The sequence below is a fragment of the Falco cherrug genome, chromosome 2 (genome assembly GCF_023634085.1).
Source record: "Falco cherrug isolate bFalChe1 chromosome 2, bFalChe1.pri, whole genome shotgun sequence".
Taxonomy (NCBI): domain Eukaryota; kingdom Metazoa; phylum Chordata; class Aves; order Falconiformes; family Falconidae; genus Falco; species Falco cherrug.
The window spans coordinates 116,697,016-116,721,051 of record NC_073698.1 but is presented as its reverse complement, the minus strand read 5'-3'; the positions used below and the strand labels follow the sequence as shown (position 1 = coordinate 116,721,051).

The 24,036-nt window shown below is 40.9% G+C and overlaps 2 protein-coding genes across 7 annotated transcripts in view; one reads left to right on the top strand and one right to left on the bottom strand.

Annotated features, from left to right (window-relative positions):
- The window catches only part of PROS1 (protein S), a 34,778-nt gene extending 19,865 nt beyond the window's left edge, over positions 1-14,913 (bottom strand). The window contains exons 1-7 of the mRNA XM_055701254.1: positions 14,524-14,913; positions 10,143-10,300; positions 9,072-9,096; positions 8,654-8,740; positions 4,834-4,956; positions 4,555-4,677; positions 2,537-2,662 (exon numbers count right to left, since the gene is read on the bottom strand). Coding sequence (XP_055557229.1) covers positions 2,537-2,662; positions 4,555-4,677; positions 4,834-4,956; positions 8,654-8,740; positions 9,072-9,096; positions 10,143-10,300; positions 14,524-14,602 — 721 coding nt within the window. The 5' untranslated portion in view covers positions 14,603-14,913. The remainder of the gene's footprint in view (positions 1-2,536; positions 2,663-4,554; positions 4,678-4,833; positions 4,957-8,653; positions 8,741-9,071; positions 9,097-10,142; positions 10,301-14,523) is intronic.
- A 130-nt stretch (positions 14,914-15,043) lies between these two features.
- Positions 15,044-24,036, top strand: part of ARL13B (ADP ribosylation factor like GTPase 13B) — a 45,656-nt gene continuing 36,663 nt past the window's right edge. For 3 of the 6 annotated variants that reach the window (XM_055701259.1, XM_055701255.1, XM_055701258.1), the window contains exons 1-3: positions 15,314-15,472; positions 20,138-20,312; positions 22,088-22,158. In XM_055701259.1, coding sequence (XP_055557234.1) covers positions 20,254-20,312; positions 22,088-22,158 — 130 coding nt within the window. In that variant the 5' untranslated portion in view covers positions 15,314-15,472; positions 20,138-20,253. Of the gene's footprint in view, positions 15,150-15,313; positions 15,473-17,428; positions 17,710-20,137; positions 20,313-22,087; positions 22,159-24,036 lie in introns of those variants that run through there. The other 3 variants (XM_055701256.1, XM_055701257.1, XM_055701260.1) reach the window with 3 other exon arrangements.

Genomic DNA, 24,036 nt, shown 5'->3' with positions numbered 1-24,036 from the left:
GCTTCAGATAAGTTGCTAAAATATGATAAAATTGGCCACAAAGGAGCTGCATACCATGTTGTAGAAGGGAGCTACTCTATATAACACCAGGGAACTATGGTGATTTCCCCAGAGCATGGATGTGGGTAGGCAGGGTTTTGTGTGTGTTGAAGAATTCACGAGGGAAGGGGAAACCTCGATTCCTCAAATCTTCAGACCATGTGCTAGCGAGGGACTAATAACTGGAATACAGACATACTCTGTGCTGTTTGATTAACTGGTTCAGTCACTTCTTTAATAGATGGTCCCCCTTCAGAGAGGGAAGAAGAATGTAGGGAAAGACATGCCAAAACTTAGGTAATTCTTTAAAATATGGGTTCCGATTTGTCTCCTCGCTACTGACTGCAAGACAGACCCTGCTAGCACAATAAGCATACTTACCCATTCCCACTACTCCTTTTTTTGGCAAGGTGTTTGAAATTGCAAAGGTGGTGAGGAGATGATAATCAAGTTGTGTATCTAAAACTGTACGGTTTCTATGAAACAAAGACTGGACTGTACAGATATCGTCCACTGACAGTGTCTCCCAAAAGGTGGGGATGAAAAACTGTAGCAACATTCTGCTAGGAATGGGTGAGAAAAAAAACCACAAACCCTCTTCTAGTCCACGCTAATAGTATCTGTCATCACAGAGACAGTTGTGCAAAAACGTATGTAAATTTGGTTTTTCTAATAAGCATAATTGAATTTGGCCACCTACATGTGATATGACAATGAAGAGGTAATGTCATTTAGTATTTCTGTAAGGCTACATTCCTGTCAGTCTGCACAATCCTGTCCTTAGACAGGATTTGGTGACTCATTTAATGTGGTTACAACGAGGTCTGAAAGCTTAGCAGCATAATCCTCCTTCTAGGAGGTAAGACTTTGCTCATTTTAATGTCCTCATCCTACAAACTTCTGGAATCCGTGTTTCAGAAGAAAAACAACACTTAAATTTAATTTGATGCAACCCATGTATCTGCAGAAAGTACTAAGAGGAGTGAGAGATTAATTACTGTGACATTTTCCTCATTTCAGTGCACACAGGGACACAAAATTGTCAGTAACGTTTTAATCCCATAGGAACCGGACAAAGACCTGACATCTGAATATGTAATCATTACACTATGCAAAGCTTTGGCACAAGAAAGCTGCGCACGAAGCCATGGAGCAAAAGATTCATGGCCAGCAAGAAGCTACTTTTGTGTCCTTTTGAGCAATAACATAAAGGCAGCATTTAAAATAAAAATCAGTCACTGATACTTTTTTATTAAACTGGCAATGTAGAAAATTCCTCTTCATAGTAAAACACTAAGAGCTTGTATTTCTCTTCTACAATTGAAATTTTATTTCTGATGTGTATACTAAACAGAAACTTCAACAAGTAGAGAGAAATAAAATGTGTTCTAGGACAATTATGCAAATATTTTCAATGCTTGAAGAAGTTATTTTATTATGGTCTGTGTATGAATGGCTTCTTGCTGCCTTACTGCTAGCTATCAGTACTTCCCAACTTTGCTGTAATTGTTACGGAACTTAATTTTGAAATTCTTCCTTCCCGATTTTCATTTTAGAAAAGAATATACCAAATGAAAGATTCTTCTGGTGCAGCTCCTTTTTTCATCGCTCCTTTTCTGGATATTTAAGAACATCTTCATTTTAAATGCAAGGTCTTTATAAAAAATCTTTTATACAGCTGCCACGCTGTCATTTCCAGCTTAGAATGGAGATCAGTTCACTCTAATGCTGTTATTTCTAGCATAACTAGACACCCTGAGGAAGGATTAAATGAATGTTATTTTAAATGGAATTCAATGACCTCAGTGAAAAGCTCTTTCCAATATCTGAGATCTAAGGACATACAAAGGACAGAGACTGAGCCCCTAGGCATGAGGGCTAAATAAGCACCTAAACAGCCTATCAGATGGATAAAGACACGCTTTTTTGGTTTTTGAGACAATCTGATTAAGCACGGTTTTCATTTCTGGTGATTACCTCTTTATAAATCTTCCTGTCTTGCCCAGTTCTGAATTACCAAATGCGTACTTTTAATTGATTTTGCTATAGCTTGTCTTGAGTTAGGGATATTTATTAAACTGATTGACATCAAGTATTTCACCCTTGTAACTGTAACGATGCTTAAAAACAAGGTACAGGACACTCTAGTAATGCCCAGATCCTCAACAGATTGCTCCAAGTTCTCTGAAAGAAACATGCTGGCTGGTTTGAGAGCTTGGACAGAAAGTCCTCTCTACAGTGGGACAGGAGAGCTCCCATGACAGAAAGTTACCTGGCATACAGCAGGACACGGCAGTGTACCATAAAACCCTCTGATGTCTGGGAGTAAGTCATTGCTACTGTACATACTACATATAATATAGCCTGACTGAACCTCTGAAAAAACAGAAAAGTGAGTCATATTGTAATAAACAATATGATACACCACTAGATGTGATGCTGGAGTTTAGTATAGCAGTGGATTTAAATTTTAAAAAAAGAGGTTGTGAAGACCTACCTTCACAGTTCTTGGAAGTTGAGTTATATGCGTAGCCTTCTGCACATTCACATTCGTATTTCCCCAGGGTGTTTTTACAGACAGCTGTCCCACAGATGTTTGGATCCAACACACATTCATTTATATCTAAAAATACAAACAAGTTATCAAAACAAATCACTCCCTTGCATACCGTTTTTTCCTAACCCTATCCAAAAACTATGCAAATTGAGAGAGGCTGGCAAACTGTCTCTTTCTTGCTAGGTCTACCATGCTTTAGTAGCAGACTATAGCTATAGCAATAAAGATTTCAAGAGGTCTCTAAAAGGCACTTCTGCATGCTCTCAGTGAAAACAAATTATCTGCCTGCCTACCTTTCCAATTCCCTCATGTGTTCTGTGGGTAACAGGAAAAGGGATGCATGTCCAGGAAGACAGAGAGAGAAACAGTCTGCAGGTTTCCTGTAAACTAAACCAGACTGCATAATAAAATCCTGTCTTAGAAAAAAAGACATCCAGAAAGGCAAGAAATAATCCTATCAAAGTTTCTTATATGCTACAATCAATTCATGTCACAATTGTCTTTTAATTGGCTATGCTGACAGGTGTTCAAGTCCCTCACTGTCTCTCCATCCCTCAAACCATTTTAGTGTCTATCTTCTGTGCTGTTTCCAATTTTTCAATGTCATTTTCAAAATGCAGATGTGACAACTGGATGCAGCCTGTAGTATCAATCTTACTAAATGTCTTGCAAACAGAATAATATCAGATCCCTGATAGTACTTCAGCTCCTACTTGTATGTGCAGGGATCATTCTAGTTTTCTCTGTGGTTCTGTAGTAGTAGTGGAAAAGGTGCTGCACAGGGAGAACAGATTCTGCCGCTGGCTTGCAATGACTCCCAAACCATTTTTGAAGTTGAAGCTGTCCTGAATTCTGCCTACTTTTCTACAGCTGCAGCGTGTACTCCAAACTCCTAGGTGTGTAATTTTATAGTTGGATGTAATGAAACACTTAAACCTGGTTTATCAAATGATCAAACTAGTATTCTAGGTACTAAGGTATATTAGCATATTTTTATCTTTGATTATTTTTTTAACCAACTATTCCAGTATCTTTCCAAGAATTAAAGAGATTCTAACCAACTTATCTACTTGCCCTTTTTGACAAAAGAGCAGTCTTCTGTTCTTCTGGAATTTCTCTGGAAATTATTCATTCACAAAAATATACATACTAAAGGAACTGACATTGGGAGATGGCTCTCAAGTGTGGCCTCTTAAATTATTTGACACTATCCAAGACTGTTATCATAGCTTGGCAATAAAATATGACATTAAAATAGAATGAGGTTGTATTTTTTCCTAACTATGCAGTAAGAATTGCTAATTATGTCAATGCATAGTCTTTATGTGGAATGGAATGAAGCACGTGGGTCATGGCCTAATAATAACAGACACAAGCATGTACAGAAAAAAAATGATGCTGGCTGAGTAAAAGACAAATCTTTCTCTCCATTAAGAGCATTTTCAGATTCATTAATAGTTTCTTTTCCAATGAACTTCAAACTCCCAAAAGAGCAGCATCACTAATTAGGAGTGATTCAGCCTAAACCAGTGTTTACCAGACATGGTAACAGTATCACCTGGTTGCACCATTCTAGATTCTTGTCTCAGCATGCTTAAAGGGTATGTGAAAATGGTTAGTGACCAAAACAAGCTGTACAGAGCTCTAGTAACGAAGCAGAATCTAATGTACAGCCTTTCTCCTTTTTCCATTTATTTTTTCCCCCCTCCCTGAATTGGTTTCAACCCATCTCAGTTCCATGATCTGGTTTGCTGTACGGTTGCCCAAAGGCTTGCAGTGGTATAAGGCTGCAGGTGGAATGAGTAGCCAAGGTGAAGCAGGACTCATCTCTCATAGGCAATGCAAGCTTCTGCTGACTTAGAGCATTTAGGGAATACTGAACTCAATTATTTCCTCTCTCTAGTCAACAGGCAATGTACTGTCATATAATGATGTTCTCCTTGCATCTCGCTTCCTACCTCCACAATCCCGTTTATTTGTGTGCATGAAATAGCCATCCTCACATAAACAACGGTAGCTTCCAGGTAAATTAGAACAGCGCTGGCTACAACCTCCGTTTGAGTCTTCACATTCATTTATATCTAAAAGAAAAACAAAATAAAAATCTCTGCTGAGGGGAAGGCATTCATTGACCAACTGTGTGGCAGTAGATATACTTAAAGTTTTGATACTATACAATAATAGTAGAACTGTAGTGTTCTTGAGAACTAACATCATGATGATATTAGAGACTATACCTTCTTCACATTTTTCTCCTTGCCATCCCAGTTTACATACACATGTATATTTGGCTTGTCCATCTATGCAATCCTTATATCCATCTTTATGGCACGGCAGAGGGCTACACTGATTTGAAATCTCTGTGGGATGGAAAACATTGGAAATACTTGTTACTTGGCGTTATTTTTCCTCAAGGATCAGTTTAGCCTTTTTCTTCTCTTCCCACAGGTACCTTTCATAAACAGGAAGGAGCTTGATGCATAACATCAAGTATCCATACAACCATCTTGCTACTAATTCTGTCAGCAAGAATTTGCAAGTGGCTGAGAGAAAAAAAAAGCCATCAGTACTTTTTCTTTGTCAGGTAGAAAACAACTAGAAAACAAATGATTTACTAAGCCATGTTAAAGCTTGCAAGATGTGACAAAACACAGACTTAACAACTGTTTTCATTACATTTTAAGGACGTATTTCAGTTTTTAAAGAACAGTGGCTCTTTAAAATGGTGCTCTGCCCCATCATATTACCACGGATTTCACTAGAAATACCAAAGTTTCAAGAATACCAAGAATCCAAGATTAAGAGACCAGTTTCTCTATTCAAGGAGGGTCACATTTACAAAGAAACTAACAACTTGGGTTGCCTTGGCTGTCCAGGTCCTGTGGGTAGACTGGATATGTCAGTGTCGAATACTACTGCCTTTTACAAATATTAACTTCAATGGCAAACAAATTTGCATTGTAAAGAGATCAACTGGAGACTGTGCTTACTAGCAAGATCTAAGAAAGCAAGGCTCAAAATAAAAGACTAGGGCAGAGAACACAGAATGCCCTGCCTTTTTTTCTCTAACCAATATACATGAAGTTCTTTTAACTTTCCCCCCTGCCTATTTTCGCAATTTTACATCACCATACCACATAAGGCATCATTCTGTTTGTGTCTCCTGAATATGCTGGTAGCTTTTTGGATTATTTTTCTGCAGGCCTTCAAACATTACAAACACATTGTTTCTATTTAAAGTTATGTTCTTGTAAAGCTCTGGAATGTCATTCTGAGGCATGCTTTTTAAAAAGGTAGAGTTCTAAAAAAGAGCAGAATGAAAAGAAGAAAGAGTTTAGTGATAGTCGGATTCAAAAAAGTGGAATGAAAGGCAAGTCTTCCTGAAGACTGAAACTTGCTACAATTCTGTATGCAAGGCCTCCAGTGAGGTGATCGCTCAAATGTTTCTTACTTCACTCAAAAGAGCTAAAGAACTGAGCCCCACAGAATTATGTTTAGTCTTTTGTGACCAAGAAAGCTTAACAAAATCTGTGTTTGTATATTACATATATATCTATATGAATTGTATATATCAATTAAATCTACTCCTAATTAAATTTTGCTGCAAGTAAATCCAGAAGCCCAGAGGCCAGTCAAGCTCCACAACTATACAGCACTTCTAGAACAGGTGCTGCACAGCATGCAATAGTCACAGTGCAGGCTCTGTGTTGCAGGGGGCTCCAGTTGCCAATGAAGACTGACAGAAGAAATTGTGTAGAATACATAAAAGGAATGGGGTTTATGTATGGATCCTTCACAGCAATTTACAAAGTTCTAGAACTCCCTACATTTCCCCCCCCCCCCCTTTTTTTTTTTTTTTAATTATTTACTGCTTTTGTAGGTCCAGGAACAAGTGTGTGAACTAAGCTTATTTTGAGCAAAGAGTTTCATAAGTGATAGATGTAGAAGGCACCCTAAGAGTGTGCAACCGGGGAACAAACTTGACTGTAAATGTTTCTGAGCAAAAGACAGTGATGACTTGTAAGAGTCTGAACTGAGAGAAAAAGGATTGAGTTGGCAGTGTGAAACATAAGTAGATCGAATGAGATGAATTAAGGATATAAAGGGCAAGAAACTTGAGGAAACCAATGAATGAACAAAGGAGAACTGGTGAAATACACTAGAGGAAGAAGACAAGACAGGATGGACAGGATTGGATGAACAAAGAGGTTATGTCCACAGATGAATGATTAAGATGTCACTGAAGGAACAGTAATGCAGCAGCCATTTTTCCTGAAAGTGGGCTTGGTGTTCCTCTTTTTCCCAGTTCAGGGTGCCTTCTAACCTACTATCCAGCAATGTCTTTTGATAAACATTTGTGACAACAACGAAATGTCAGAACTGATACTCAGCCTGCAATAGAAAGGGTATGTGGTGGCAAAAAATGTATTGTGGTACCTGTATCCTCTGCCACTCAGAGGTTTTGGTATCCATGAGATGTGTCATGGTGAGCTGTACAGATGTAAAGGCAGGGATCTGTAAGTGTTTATTTTCAAAAGCAATTAAGTATGCAGATGTATGGGATACAGATGCTCAGGGACTTAAAAATGCATATTAGATACATGCTTGTTATTTTTATTCCTTGATTTTTTTTCAGCTTGAGACTGAAACCAGTTACTGTATTATTATAAACTAATTCTTATAATTATTTAATTATTTCTCATTAGGGATTTTTTTTTTCATTTTGACAATATCAAAACAATTTGGATCAACAAGTTCAGAAAGACAGAACTTTTAAAATAAAAAAGAAAATGTAGACATCAGTATCACAAAATCTTTGTCTCAATGAAAATACATTTTACAAAAATAAATGTTAAATACTTTTAATGGGAACTTTAAATTCCACTTTCTCAGCAGTAGCTCCCTTCCAGAGATGTGCATAAATTTTGTTGAACATCTAGGCCTTAGAAACACTTGAAAATCTTATCCATACTCACTTTACTTCTCCTTTATCCTGGTGACTGTCCAATAGTAACAGTTCATTTAATTTGATTTTATAATGTGAATCCAAATGGAGAAATACAATGACTATCAAGTAATCTAGTTGTTTTCACTGGGCAATACAAAAACACTGCACATTCACGGAGCTCTGCTAAATCCTTTCCTCCTAGGATCTCTAATGAGAATAAGAAAGAGTGATATGAATGGGAGTACATTCATTGGCCAAGTGATCTGGAAATTATGTTCATCCATGACCATATGCAGTGTAATTATCAAGGACTTTTTTTGCCTTCCATTGCTTTCAATGACAAAACCAGTGTCAGATGGTTAAGTATCCCTATTCAAACTAATTGAAAGCTTCTATGATGTAACCAGGCTGTAAAGGTTTAAGAGGTTTAGAGAGATGTTTCAACTGTGACATTTAAGGAACATGGTACAGATTGCTTCCTGTGAATTCACTAGAAAAAGACACAATTCACACTAGACTTATGAATGTATAGGCATAAAAAAATTAAAATATTTAAGCAGTATCACAAGTTTCACGCTTTGTGACCTTCTTGTGTCTGGAGTCAATGTCTATGTCTTCCATCTAGTAACTGAATTTTTCAGCCAGTAATGTTACCCACTTCATGAAGGGCTACAGTGTAGCTATGGGCCAAAGAGTGTTAGAATGGAGAATTAGCCAGATGGATAACTGACTGAACAGGACTTGCTAGATGCAAAGAATCAAGCGTAACTATTAAAGGAAGTGGTAGAGTACAGAGGACATACTCGGGAATGCTGATGAGTTGGTGTAGGACAGTTCTGGTTTTGGATGAATTCTACCTTCTATTTTGCAGTTAATTATGTTTCTTTTCCAGCATGCTTTATAAAGTTAACAGTCATTTATACCGCTTGCTCTGAAAATGCTCCATCTCACCTAATTTTTATTTGTGAGTTTCTTTTTTAGATTATTGAGTTTGCCTGTGAGTTAATGGAGATTTGTCTCTTCTTCTGCCTAGGTGAACTTTCTAGCCACCTACGTGTGTGTTCTTAGACCTGAGTACATTAGGTAAAGGATCTCACAGCAGCACTTACCATTGACACAAGCCCTCAGGTCAGCTGGAGAATCTGGAGTAACTGCAGTAACCCTGAAAATCCCTGCTCGATAGGAGGCAAGGCAGCCTGCAAATGCAAACCCACACAATCTGCTTATGATACAAACACTCATTTAGACTGAAATTACAACAGCCTATGCAAGGCATCTTCAAAGAGTCTGCTCTCACAGCTTGAATTAGAAAACTTGTCTGGGCATATTAAGGACAGCTGATCACAGACCAACCTTCTGAGTGCCTCTGCTCGGATCTAAGCACACAGAACTGCCTAGGAACTCCTATGCATTATAATCAGCACAGAAATCATTCAAGGGCTACGGGCAGAATAACTAAACTAGTATTATCTAAATAAGAAGATCAGTGAATGATATACTAGAGTTGTTCAGGTTTTTTGTACTTACTTAAATATTTGGGATAAAAATACTCCTGCAGAAAGAAAAGAAAAATAAAGACCAATAAAAATTTAAGGTAGGTAGAATTACAGCAGAATATATTCCTGAATACATTCTAAATTATAATGGTATCATAACTACAAAAGAAGCAAACAAGAAAAAGTCACTTTGACTCATAGAATATAGACCAATGTTTCTATATCACTATTGTTTAGGCTAAAACAGCAGACTTTGATAAACACAAGACAGTGAAGAGATTAAGATACTGCACTGAATTCAGAGTGAAGGCAATGAAATTAATTGGGTGTCAAAATTACATTGAAAATTCTCTCTTTAAATGGGAGGATCTTGCCTGATGTTACTGGATGCAGAGCAGTCTCCTTTATTTCCCTTTTCCACCCTAAAGTAAGCAAAATCCCCTGGAATGGGTTGAACTTTGTACATGTAATTAATTCCAAATAAAGTGAAAATTGTTACTAAAACAGAAATTGTTAAAAAACCCTGATTATTTATTACTAAAACTATTTAAATTTGACAATCAGTATATCCAAATACAGGCAATGTTATCAAAGTCAGAACACGGAACTGGCAGAGCTTGCAAAACAAAATTCATTTTACCCACATGTATTTTGTAATAAACCTTTTACAGTACAAAGTTGAATAAAATCTATGTAATACTAAATAACATGCAGTAGGAATGAAGTGAGGAACAGAGTTCTCCCCACTAGGAAAAAAGCTTGCAGTAATACATCCATTCCATTCATTAAAAGGGCTGCACAGCCACGCATCTTCTGTGTAAAATTTTAACTGAAGCCAACAGTTTCCCCACACGGAATGCCTGCAGATAACTGTGGTCTAGAACTGGTGGTCTGTACTGGAAACTAAAATAATATGTACTCAACTATCCTCTTTGCTTATACAGTCTTCATTACTAATTGTGCAGGTTCTATCCACAAAAGAATTTCAAACCAGTCTGCATGTTGGGCTTCTTTTAGTTTTGCAGTGTGAATTCTATGTACTTTTAGCTTTCCCTCTGCAAAGAACTACTATCTACCTCGTAGATATTAATGAGATACTTACAGTTTCAGGATTATTTTCAAAGATTTCCCTGGCTTCTTCCTTATTGCATAATTCTTCAATGCACTCTCTTTCTAGATTTCCCTTCTTACTTTCCTCCATAAAAGAATTTGCTCGTCGTTTCCTCACCAGGAACTGAGAGGCATACTGCTGGGATAAAACTTTGTAGAAACAAAGCTCTGTTGTTATTTATTTATTTATTAACAGCTGAAAAACACTGTAATCACTTAAATATGAGAATCTAACACAAAAGTCTGAACTAAATCCTTAGTCAGGATTTGCTGTTTGCTATGATCTTGAAAACTGTGGGCAAGAAAACCTAGAATTCTGTTTTCTGTATGTGGGGTAGCTGTTTCTGACCAAAAAATTCCTAAGTTACCAAAAAAAATGTTTGGGTAGTGCTGTGCCTGAAGCATAACTTAAATGTCATGTGCAGGACAAGATATTTCTTTTTTAGCTATAGATATTACAAAGTGAGATATGTGACCAACAAGAGGAAAAAAGCTGTGAGGCCTTTAATATTACATGTTTCAGTAATATTCTATGGGTAAATATTCTGAACATATTTAACTTATCTGAGACCAAAACTGTGTCTTACAAAATCAGGCTACCTGTTAAATGTAATTAACATAAATGTTATTCTGTTTTTCAGAACCACAAAGAACAGGACAAAATGAAAGGTGAGAGTGATATCCTGAGAAATATCAAGGCAGACAACCTAGAAATACATTCAGATTTTACCAAGATAAAATACAACTGTAAGTAACTTATATTTCAGGTCTTTGATGTTATGTGCCATTACTTAATTTTCATGTATCTTATTACTGTCATTTTATTGACTTTTACACAAATGGTGAACAAATAAGTGAGTTGGGAAATTATATTAGAAATGAAAGGGTTGCTTCTATGTTCTTTACAGAGCACACACTATAGGAGTAGCAATGAAATTAGACTGCCTCAGTTTAATTTTTGGACATACATTGTGATTAAGAGAAACACGGAAGAGCATAACTGGAAAAAGTCCAGCTGATAGGGTTAAAGAGCATCACTGACATATGTTAACTAGAGAGCACTACACTTCCGAACTTGCCCTTCTTTTATCAGCCTTTGCACAACTTAACCTCTCAGACCAGCACAACTGTGTGAGGGTAATGACACTTGCAGTGCAAACCAGATACGGTGTACATACATATTCATCACTAATCTAAAAAGATCATTTCAAGCAGACATAGCCAATTCAGTACTGTTTATGAGCACGCAATACCTCAACCTCAGAGCACCTTTGTAACTAAAACCTACATATGTTACCTAAAAGCCTCGATCGAGTGACAGGGAACACAACTGAAGCACTCTGAAGCACTGCAACATCTGATAATGATCTGAAGAAACCTTTCTGTTACAGCATCCTAAATGTATTTGATTTGGGATAAGCCTGTATCTCCAAACTGATGTTTGCTTTCTTTCTGGTAAGACTAATCTTTCTGGTAAAGGCAACAGCTACGATTTCCTGAGCATAAGGTGGACATGCTACAGCATACCTCCAAAGTTTTGAAGCACACCTTCATCTCGGAGAGGAGCCAGCAAGTTGCTTAGAAACGCAAGGAGGAGAAGTCAGTTTGTGCCCTTCTCCACCAATAAGTATATGAGCAGGCAGCAGCCCAGTATTTGAGGACTCATTCCTTCTTATATACATGACCTACATGGTGTTCTTAAAGAAAAGTCTTAATTTCTGGGCCCCCACTTCCAGAAATTCTTGGCACAAAAGAAATGATTCAAGCCTGCTTTCTTCCTCTAGTGTTTTCTACTTCCACAAATGTTAAATTATGCCAGAAGTACATCTCAAGGGCTGTTAACAATGTATTTCAAGAGCTGGATTTGGATTCTCTGATTGTTACGTATTCCTCATACAGCAGTTAGGAAGAGCAGTGAATTGGAAATTGTTGCAACTGGATCTCCTAGACTTTCTCTCTCAAGTCCACAAGCCCATCACTGACATGGCGTCTGCTGGGAGGCTGGCAAAAAGCACGGTGAGATGACAGAAGGACCTCATGAGAGCTCTTCTGAGCCCTAACTGCACTGGAAAGCATACCCAGAAAATATTTTTGCTGTTTATCACCAACTGCTGCTAGCAGTGTCATTTCAATTAACTTGGGTAGATGGCTGTATTTGTCACTACGTAAAAGCAGACTAATAAGAAGGATGCAGAAAGTGTATCTGTTCTGAGGGAAAAGGAGTGACAACAAAATAGTAAAATTCTGCATTGCACCTGCTGGTTTTGTTTACAGTGGAGATTTTCTACCAGTGCAAGCATGCTGACATAGCTTTGGGGCAGGGGCTCTGTGCTATAGGTGAGGCCTAATTTACAGCTGACTTTAAACAATCTTGTTTTGATCTTTAGCTACATCAATCTCATTGTGACACAGTTTTTCAGTAAATAAAGCACAAGAAAATTCCAAGTGCATGCAGTGTTCTTCAGGACATTACACCAGATGTAACACTGCTTATCTTGTGATTTCAATACAGTGGGGTAATGGAAACAAGTATTTCCCCCTACATCACAGCAGGCCAGCCTTCTCCTAAGCTGATTTCCTATGACTTCTGAGTTCAAATAACACAGGTAGCTCAATGAAAATCCATGTTTTTAGTGCAAAGATTTCAATTCCCATGCATAGAATTAGTACTGTATTTATTCAACTGGTTTTAATTTTTTTAAAATTAAAAATCCCGACTACTGCTGCTGCTGTCAGTTTGATTACAGGAAACTCCACCACACTTTTGACCCTGCCAGACTGATAGTTAACCCTTAAGAACTCTGTGTGTTTCGTTTGGTTATCACTGAAGCCTGATAGAATTGAATTGCCTTATGATTAAAGCAGGTGTTGTGCAGACACTGTAGAGTGATTACTTATCAAGCACCTGTTTAGAAGCAGTGCTACTGAAAAAGAAAAATAAAAAATGGGGGAAGACGATGAGATTCAGTGGTTCCTTACAGCTGTTTTGTAGTATAGATGCAACTATAAACCTGCTGTAAGTGGGCTAGTTAAACATAGCTTAGAGCTGCTTACCTAATACCCCAGCTGCAGAAAGCAGTTGTAGCCTACTAGTGCTCTCTCCCAGAAACTCAGCAAGATCCGATAAACTGAATAAAAAGATGTGATACCACTGCAGAAAGTGCTATCATCTTGTTTGTACAGCTGTTCTATTGCAATCAGCTCCACAATTCCAGCAACTACAGTCTCCCAAAATGCTCATCAGTGACATAAGTTTTACGCAGCCAACAAAATAAACCCAACCGACTGCTAATGTTTGCCCGTTCCTTCTCCCTCTTATCCAAAACATGTCCCTCACTGGATGTTGGATAGAATGCAGCTACACTAGCAGAGCCACAACTTTTTTTTATGATTATTGACTGGTACAAGCTGCATTATTAAGATCTGTTTTCTCTTTTTTTCCTCCCTGTTCCAGAAATCCCTGGCATTGTTCAGAGCCAGGCATAATAAACTGGACTACATGGACCACAGATACTTCGCACGCGTAAGCTTCAAATTTCTCACTGTTCATAAAAGAGAAAACTGACAAGGTACTCAGTGGGGAGAATAAATGGAACAGAAAATGTGATGAAAACAGGAGAAAAACAAACATTACAAAATGTTTATTAGAAGATTTATTTTTAGGACTTGTTCAAAAATGTTATAAAATGAACTTTCATCCTTCCATACTGTTCCCTTCACAATCAGAATCCCTAGCATTCAAACAGAAGTTTGAATAGTAAACATTAGTTTTTTACTTCTGCCTGTTTAATCATTAGTAAAACGCGTCAGGAACAGGCTTCTTTGAAACTGCAATTCTGCCTGTTCCAGATACACAGTGCCTTCTTTTGCTACTAAGCTCAAAGACTTCTTGTGTCAAAGATGTAAGCGTTGATTGTTTGTTGGGGGTTTTTTTGATCTATAGGTGAGCGAGTAGTGCTTACCTAGGCCGATAGATCTGAACTCATGAAGGGAGTCAGGGCCGCTTGCCCGGACTCCACAGTATATGCCAACTCTCCAGAGAGCAAATGTTTTCTTTCCAAGCTAACCAAGCGCTGCTCGCGGGCTCACTGACTCCCGACTGCTGAGCTGCACCCCGGCCGCCACCCCCCCCGCCCCACTACAGCCCAGCTGCCCCGACAGAAACCGCGGGGGCTGCGGCGCTCGCACCCGGGAGGGGACGCGGCGCCGCGCCGGTGAGGCGGGCAGCCCCTCGCCTCAGCGCTGAGGCCGCCGCCTGCGGCCCCCGACCCCACGCTCGCCCCCGGCGCTGAGGGCCGGGCCGTTGGAAGCGTGAGGGGCGCTAAGGGACCCCCCCCCCCGCACCCCGCCTGCCGCCCCCTCGCCTCACTCACAGGTCGCGGCCTCCGCCAGGGCGATGGCCACCGCCAGGCCGGCCAGCAGCGGGAGGCACAGCCTGCCCCGCGGCCTCATCGCTACCGGGGGCAGCCGGGACCGCTCGCGGCACCGTAGCTGCGCGGCGGCTTCTCTGCGCGGCGGCGGTGGGGCCGGGCGAGCCTCTGAGGGCGGGAGGGAGGAGCAGCGGGGCGGGAGGAGGCTGCGCCGTGGCCGGGCAGCGCCGGTGGCCCGGCGGGAGCGTCAGTACGGGCCGCGCTGTGGGCGATTCAAGCCTGGGCTGGGCCGCGGGGCGGCTCTGGGGGTCCGCAGGCATCCTCCCGCGGAGCGGCTCTCGGCAGACCACAAACCGAGGCGCTGCAGGGGGCTCGCACCCGCGGGACAGAGGCAAGCAGCGGCGGCCATTGCCGCAGGGTCGCGCCGCCCGCTGTTTACTTCAGCCAGAGGGCAGCGGGGGAGGGGGAGGCGGGCGTTCAGTGCTCGCCCCCTCGCAGCTAATTGGCTGATCCTCGCGGGCACCGAGGCAACCGGCCGCTCCTATTGGCTAGCCGCGGGCCCGCCTACTCGCTCCCCGCCGCCCGAGCGTTAGCGTCGCCTGCCGTCGGCTCCGCTGCCAGCCCCATAAGTTTGTACCTTCCCGCTTCCTGCTATCGGTAACCAGGGGTTACCAGCCTGGTTACGCGTCTCAACAGCCCCGGAGATCCCGGCCTCCGCCAATGAGCGGCTGCGCGTGAGCGGTCACGTGACCCCCGGGGACTTGCCGCGTCGGGTCCGGCGCGGCGGAGCCGAGCGGAGTTACGCGCCCGCCCCCTCCCCCCGCCGCCGGAACGCCGGGCCCGCTGGCCGCCCTGGCGGGGACGGGCCCCGCGGCACCGAGCCCCCGGGGGCGCGGGCGGGCAGCCGTTAGCCCTCGGCCTGCGCGGCCTCGCCGCGTCCGCTGAGCGCCCGGTAAGTGCCGCTGGGCGGGCAGGCGGCGGCTGGCGCTGTGAGGCGGCTGGCTGCGCGGCCCGGGCCGGCCCCGCCGGGGCCTGTGGTGTTTCCAGGGCAGAGGGGCGAGGCGGGCAGCGGTGGGTCGGTGCTGGGGCTCGAGGCTTCTTCAGGTACTTGTGCCCGTGGGGAGGGCGGGCTGCCGGCGCGGCGGGGGCGTCCCCCGGGCGGGCTGGCCGGTGAGGTGGGGGGCGGCCCCGCCGGGCTGGGGCCCAGCGTCCTGCGCTGCATCAAACGTCGGTGTCGGGCCGCAGCGGCAGCCGCGGGCGGTGGGTGCCGGGCGGCCTGCCTGTTGATTTGTATGAAGCGAAAAATATATTCCGCAGTAGAAGAGGCGAGCAAAGGAAACGTACCTGCTCCGAAGCCTGCGTTTTAGGGCTGCTTCCGTTTTGGAAACGCCAGGAGGAACGTGGCTGGAAAAGCGTGGAAAGTCCCTTGAGTTTCTAGTCTTGTAGAAACTTCTTCATAGAAGAGCTGATGGTTCTAGACCTGTGTCTCACGAATACTTGTATGCTTCAGTCTTTTAAGATGTTACAGTTCTTGCTTGCTGTTCATGCACCTGTTTATACACTGCAATTGTGGCAGAGAGGATGGTGTTCAGATTTTTGCTGAATATGCCGCCTTCTCTGCTCAGAAGCTTGGTTTGCTGTTCGAAATATAATGCAATACAACTAAAAGACCGTGATTTTAAATTAAAACTCAAGTCAGCCAAGGAATATCACAGTAGGAGGTTAAATAAACCTTGAGGAGGGTCAGCTTTGAATGGTTTCTTTAATTATGTTTTGAAGAAAGTGAGAGCTTGATATGAATGAAAAAATCTAGCGTAAAAGCCTCTACCAAAGGCAGAACATTATAAACTGAAAGTGAAATGTGTAGAAGGTGCTTGTTTTGTGCTTCGACATGGAAGTAGATAACCTTATTCGTCAGGTGTCTTGGTTGTTGGACTTGCTGGTACCCAGTACTTTGGATCATGTAACATACAGGCTGCTAAGTAGCTCGTGATCTTAATCTAGAGTGTCAGGAGTTAATGCTGTTACCTATCATGTTTTTCTTAGTCTCTGTAGTATGCTTTTTCTGTTCTCATAACTAAAAAGGGGATCTTTGACACTCTTTAGTCCTTGACACTTGTGCTGACCTGCTACCTGAATGGTATATCGGTTTGACTACATGGATTTACATATTTCTGAGTTTGTGGGTATGTTGGTTTTGCTTTGCCTCAACAAGCATAAAGAGTTTAAGCTGACATACATCTGGAACAGCTTCTCAGCGTTGTTAATGCAGCATATAAAGTACAGGTAGTATGTTCCATACTTATTTCAGAGATCAAGTATATTCAAAATAGCATAACATGATGTGATTTGCCTCTCCACCATAATTTTCTCAGCAGTGTTGAATGCCCCTTCCTCCTATCGTGGTATGTTTTGGAAATGTTTTATCTTATTTGTAACCTCATGCCCACCCCCCACCCCCCCCTTTAGGGTTTTGCATTTAAACAAGATTTCTCGGCTATGACATAGTCATCCTCTGCTTTCACTCTCTAACAAGTTTTTTTCATCTCATGAATCCCATTTAAAAGCTGTGAGCCACATCTGTGCTTTAGAGCAATTCTGTGACAATTTGCAAACCTAGACGATGTGTATAATATGGGATGGGAATTGTTCTGTGATGATGTTCAGGCACTGAAAAAGTTGCGGTTTTGTCAGTGCCTTGTTTGTTGTGCTGCTGTGTTTTGCTTTTCAGCAGAGCTAGCTGAAGACTTGTGTAGCAGTGTTCTCAAAGTTAGCTTTGTTGGTACTTGCTTGTGGGTTGAGGCACCATACTCTGCTGCATGTGGGGTGTTTTGAGGATTTTTTTGGATTCTTTGGAGCCTGGTTTTAATACTTGTAATAGTTGTAATCATTTTGCTGTCCTTTTTAGGAACTTCTTGGTTCTTCATACACTAAACTGTCCTATGGAGAAGCTACTTTCAGGTGCTCTTGTGTAACACAAGATAAATATTTAAAGAATATCTGTTATCTCTGCTCTGGAAGAAGCATTTCTGGCATTGAATGGTGGCAGATCCACACAAAGGCATCCCTGAATACAGCAGCTTCATAAGATCAGGAGAAGTTCTCAGTTCCTACCTGTATAAATTCTTCAAACCATCGTAGTTTCCTAGGGATAGTTCCTCAATTTTGTTCCCACTTCTGCTGGTCCAGGTGGGGAAAATCAAAACTTTGGAAAGTTGTTATAATCCTTAATTATTTTGTTTTCTGCATAATCCGAAGTTACCTTAGTTTGAGGTTAGTTATCGTTTAAAATATGAAAGGAATTTCTTTGTTTAAAAAATGAGTTTTAGAGGAACAAGCTTCAGAAAACTTGCTATGGTAGTTGAAAGTGTTAATTTGAATTATTTACCCTTTCAATCAATCTGCTCATGGTGGCTAGTTAGCAGGAGGGAATATCTCTACCTCTCAGCTGCTCTGATGTGAATCCAGTTGGGTTTTTTAGCTTAAGCTGTTGATCAAAATGGGTGCTAAGATGATATGAGCCTATGAGCTGAGGTGACAGTGCACATTCCTTCTGCAAGGGTTGTGATCATCTCTGGAGGAGAGATCGGTGTGTCATTAACCACCATCCCCTGTCCCATGACACATGCGTGGATTTATTCCCCTATTCCATAGCCACCCCCCACCCCTTCTGTGAATAAGAACTGCTGGTGACTTGGGCCCCATCTCTGGAGGTGACCACTCAGGGCAGGGGAAGTGGCATGTTGGACTGCTGGGTGCCAAGACCAACTTGGGTTGAACCATCGCCATGCTTGCCTTGCTTCTTCACAAGGCTCATCCTCCTTTGGTTCAAGTGGTCCATGCTGTACAGTTCCTGTACCATGCAACTCAAATCATGGGTTATTTTCCACCAAGTTTAAATCTCCTTGAGATACACACTGGATTTCCCCATCCTTCCATGTTACCCACCAAGTGCACCTGAGCAAACATAATCCTACAAATGGTTTTGCCATTTCCCGAGGGAGGAGTAATCTAAACAGCCTTTTCCAGCTACTAACAAGTGCTGGACTCCAATATGCAGTAAAGTAAGCAAGCTCAGTGACCAGTGCAGGAGCCTGCCAATTAACAACTCACACATGTCATTACCTTTAGCCCCACGTTGGCACTGAGAAGAACTGGTGGGCTGACCATGCCCAACAGCTACACGTGCACCCAGTGACTTGCTCACTCCCCTCTCCCATGGGATGGGGAGAAGATAGAAGAAAGATGAGAAGATTCGTGGATAGAGATAATGGCAGTTTAATGGGGAAGGTAAAAGCTGCATGCTCAAGCAGAACAAAAAGAGGAATTAATTGCTAGTTCCCATCAGTGGGCAGACATTCAGCTGCTTTCTGGAAAGTGGAGCCTCAGCAGTTTAATGGCTGCTTGGGAAGACAAACGCAATAATTATGAACATTCTGCCTTCCTCCTCTTTTCCCTGAGCTATTTTTTGCTAAGCATGGCATCACATGGTATGGAATATCCCTCCCATCAGTTGGGGCTGGCTGGCTTGGCTGTGTCCCCTCCCAACCTCTTGCCCAGCCCAGCCTACTGGCTGCATGGGGCAGAGAGAAAGCCTCCATGTTGTGCAAGCACTCTCCAGTAATAACCAGAATATTTGTGTGTCATCAGCAGTGTTTTAGCCAAAAATACAAAGCACAGGACCATACGGGGTGCTGTGAATAAAGTAACTCAGCACATCATCCCACCAGGGAGGTTGTAGGTTTGAACTCGTGCAGTAAAATTGCCCAAAGTTTGCCAGTGAAAGGCCTTTACCTGGACAACTGCTGTTGTTTGTGGTATGATTATTGTAGCTGAACAACAAAGGGAATTTTAAAGCTTTTGCATCTTGGTGCACTTGACTGCATGGTTTGTGTAAGCTTTGCTGTCTCATAGCCAAGTGTGCATACAAAGAAACAAGCATGCACGTGATCACAGTTTTTCTCTGTTGTCTGTTTCACAGCAACATCAGAAAGAGGAATAGTCTCTGTTTCTTCTCCTGCTTGAAGAATAGAAGGTGGGATTGTGAAATGGTGGAAGTACTTGATACTTCTATTAATTTGGTGACAATTACTAGATATTTTAAGTTCCTGAGAGTGCTCACTAGAGAACCCAGTTTCCTTGCTATGGGATCTTTTTGTGTAAAAGAAATTGACAGTTAAATGAATATACATAACAGATAGGACATTGTTTGCTTTTAATGTTTTATCCTGTTATGTTTTTACAAGCTTTACTAATGCTTGAAATTCGTCCTTATTTTCTGTCAGTCAGCAGAGCTGTGGGGTGCATTAGCAAGGCAAGCACTGGAATTTCATAACTTGATGTGTTTTACTGCTCTAACTTGCTAGTTTCCTTATGTGCAGTGGTCTTGCATTATTATTTTGTGTAAGTACTGTGTTGTTGCTGCCTAGATATGTAAAATGAGGGCAGATGAAGCGTGAGAGGATGGGAAAGTGAAAGACATAATGAGACTGTTGTGGGGCTAACTGAGTATGACACACTGGATAGACAGGCTGCTGCTAGGGAAATGACTTGCTTTTGTTACATGTAGGAGCTAACTATGCATTTCTTTTTTGTTTTTTTTCTTTCTCCTTTGTAGCAGTGGCAAGACAACGTCTGGGCCTCTGCAGTCTCTCTCCCAGTCGTCTTGGGTTGTTCTGGCCTGTCCACATTGTTTCTGTATCTTTCGCGGCTCTGGATGGCTATTGAAGAGGGATGTTCAGTCTAATGGCAAATTGCTGCAGCTGGTTAAAACGGTGGCAGGAACCTGTCAGGTAAACATGTGGAAGTATTTTGTGTTCCTCTGCTGACCTTCCCAAGCTGCATTTCATGTCCTCTCACCTATGTTTTACTTTATTTGTTATATAACAGTTTCATATTTTTTAATGCTGAGACAAAATTCATCATTTTTTTTCTCTTGAGAAAAATACATTGTCTGAACCTAAAAATGAAGTGATAATCATCTCTAATTCAGGTACTTTGTTTCTGACTTCAGGAAAGCATAAAGTTCAAAATATTGTCCTTTGCATACTGTTTCTCAAGTTGAACATTATGAGGTTATGCTGGCATGGTTATGCAAAGTTTTTACATGGTTATGTAAAACTTTTGTCTTATCTAGTTTCTGTGTTTTGAGATTCTGAAGTGTAATGTATTCAAACCACTTTGTTGTCAAGAGTAGACTGTAGCCCCAGTGTAATATTAGTTTTCTTACTGTTACCCAAGTATTGTAATACTACGTTTTGTGGGTAGCATGGTGATTTATGCTGGTTTATGGAATTCTGCTGTTCTTGTTTGTTTCTGTTACTTTTACTTTGACATCTTGCATCCCTTTCCCTCCAGTTAGCAGAGGTGCACAGATAGTGCATAGTTTGTTTCAAAGTATTTGGAGACTATGAGGAAGGGAAATAAAGGGTACACCACACTTCTTTCTACTTCACACTCATGTAGGTTGATTTGCTCTTTTCTTCAATGCTACATAGTTAAGGTTTTACAGAAGGTGCTGCTGTTCAAAAAAAATACAGTGGATTGAATAGCTTCCTGACACCACCAATGTATTATAGACAATTGTGAATTTATATATGTTTATGGGTGTTCTGATTTTGGCTTCCTATTAAATTATAATTTACTGTGATCCTACTGTTCATTTTTAGGTTATTTGCTCAGAGGTTTTTGGCTCTTCTGAAAGAACTTGCATAAATCATACTTTATGTATGATGCTATTAGTTTTAAGACTGGGAAATGACAATGGTTTTAGTATTCCTTCACTTAAAGGGGCATCAGTTTGAGCACATTCCTTTGACTGCTCTGACACTGTGAATAGGAGGAACAACTGAAGTATACAAATATATTTATTTTTTTTTCCTATTGCCTTGCTTAAAATCCTATCCTGGTATAAATTTTAACCTGTATATCAGATTGCTAATATATTGTACATACTCAACACCACTGGTTTACACATTTGCAGTCTAGATAGCTCCTGCTTGAAACAAAGGCACAATGAGTACCAGTGCTGCTTATTTACAGCATCTGATGTTGTCTACACAAGTGTTGTATACTTTATAGTGTTCTGATGCACTGGTTCAGGTGGAAATAAATTTCTAGTATATGCACTACTTTGAGGCAGAGGGATGCTAAAGGTACAGCAGAACGGAAATGAAAATACAGAAATTGTTAAAAGAGACCATGACCACATCATAAAAAAACCCCAATGATAAAATTTATGGTACCTTGAAATTAGATTTCAGCAGGCAAATAAGAGTTGAAAACCAAATCATTCTCATGTGGAACTTACAGCACAATATTAGATTTCTCATGTCATACCTTGTTTCTGTTGTTCTGTCTCATCAGATGGTTTGACAGATTGAACACCAGATACACAATTGTAACAAAGCTGCTACTTGGTGTTTTGATACCTATTATTTTTACTACTTTGTGGTAGATTTGCTATGCATGTATTAAAAAACTAAATAAAATAAGTGAAGTCTAGCTAGAAGAAAAAAAAAAGATTTGAAATATCTTTTTTTTCTTTTTTTTTTTTCTCCTTATGGAGGAAGGTGACACTAATAATGGTGGGTCTTGATAATGCTGGTAAAACTGCTACAGTCCGAGGAATTCAAGGAGGTAAGCAATTAATTTATCATCTAAATGCAGCATTGAAAGAGAGGATAATTACTATTTTCCATCATTTTAATCTAAAAGTGTTGCTTCATCTCTTTAATTTCTCTCTCCCTCACGTATCGTTGAAAGAAAATTTTGGTGATTTTACCATGAAAAGTAGCACAAGTGTGGTTGCCAAAGTGAGAATGTCACAGGCCCCATTGTGTGAATACCTGCAGGTGGGAGAAAAATTAAGGGGTCTTACCTTTGAAACATAAAGATCCTGATTTTTTATTTTTTTTTTTATATCCCGCAAATCATGCTAGGGTGACTTAAAAAATACGTGCTTTATGCTCAGGAGAAGTAGCAGAGCAAGCTCTGCATTTGCTCGGTGGCCACTGTGCCTAACATAGTGTTGAACTAATGTAGGCCAGGTTAGTGGTAGCTCAACGAATTTGCTACCATTCTGCTACACCTTTTTCAAAGGTAATAGTACGGCGTAGAGGCAAGGTAGATATAGCATGGAGATGGCTGCCTCTTAAGGTGTTGTGCTGTGCAGCATTGGACTTTAGTCCACTGTGAATATGACTTTGGTTACCATGCCCATTTGCCTAGGTTGAAGAGTCCTAAGAACTGAAATATATTTGGCTTTTGCTAAAATCCAGCAGACTTAACTGCAGTCTCCTCCAGCTGATGCACAGCCAAAAACTGGTTTTATCAACCCTAAAGACTAATTGAAGGTTCTAATCTTCACAAGACCTGACAAGGGGAAAAATAATTTGTTTTTTACGGCAAGGACTATTCAGAAGCCACAGTCACACAAGTCAGAACTATCTTTTCCTGGAGGTTCCCTTTAGAAATACTCATCTTTATTCCACTTTTTCCCCAGAAAAATAGTACTTTTAGAAATAACTGTCACATTTAGCTGATAAAGGCAATGAAGTTGGGTTTTAAACAGAATGGAAGGCTAAATAATGAAGCAATCATGTTTTCAGGGCAAAGATTTGGGAATATAAATGAGAGAATATTCATAACTTTATTCACAATTTAGCAAGCTCGTGAGCTTACGTAACACACAAACAGAAAGTCGAGGTAGAGTCTCCAAGTCTGCCAACACACTACTAAGTACACTCTTGTTATTACACAAGAGAAAAGTTACTTGGAAAGACAACCCCACAAGGTGGGGGATGACCCATAGAGAGTTGTTGTTTTCATAGGCACAAGTTTTATTTCAAATTATATCCTGCTTCCATGTATCACTGGGTGGTGCAAAGTACCCTCCAAAATCAAGTGGCCTCTGACTGAAGAGCCTAGAAAATTGTTAGTGCTTTTCTGGTGATAAATAATGATAGAAAATATGTATCACTAGAACCATCCTTTATGTTGTATACATACACATAGAGTTTCCTTCTTTTGAACCTTTTCCTCATTATATGTACTTACAATGTTGATATAAAGGTTACTGAAGTAGAGACATTACTGGATGGTCACTTGAAAGCAACTTCAGCACAAGCACACAAAAAAAACCAACCAACCAACCAAAAAAACCCACCAGGTCCATTGATTTCTCTAATGTATACTAAGATGTGAAACACATCATTAAGCAGAATATTTTGTATCACTGCATTAATTCAAAGTAATTATTAACGAAAATGAAATCTACAGCCTTCAGCTTTTGTCCTATACTTTCTTTCACATAAAGCAACTGATGGAGGCAGCTGACTTGCTTGCAGTTACAATGTTCCTTCAGCTATTTATTAGACTACTGAACAAGAAAACCCTCTAGGCCAAAAATACGCTATGATTCTCATGACATTTAAACAAGAATCCCAACCATATTTTGTTGCAATTTTGCATTTTGCACAGTCACCAATGTTGCACAGTGGCCAATTCAAGGCACTT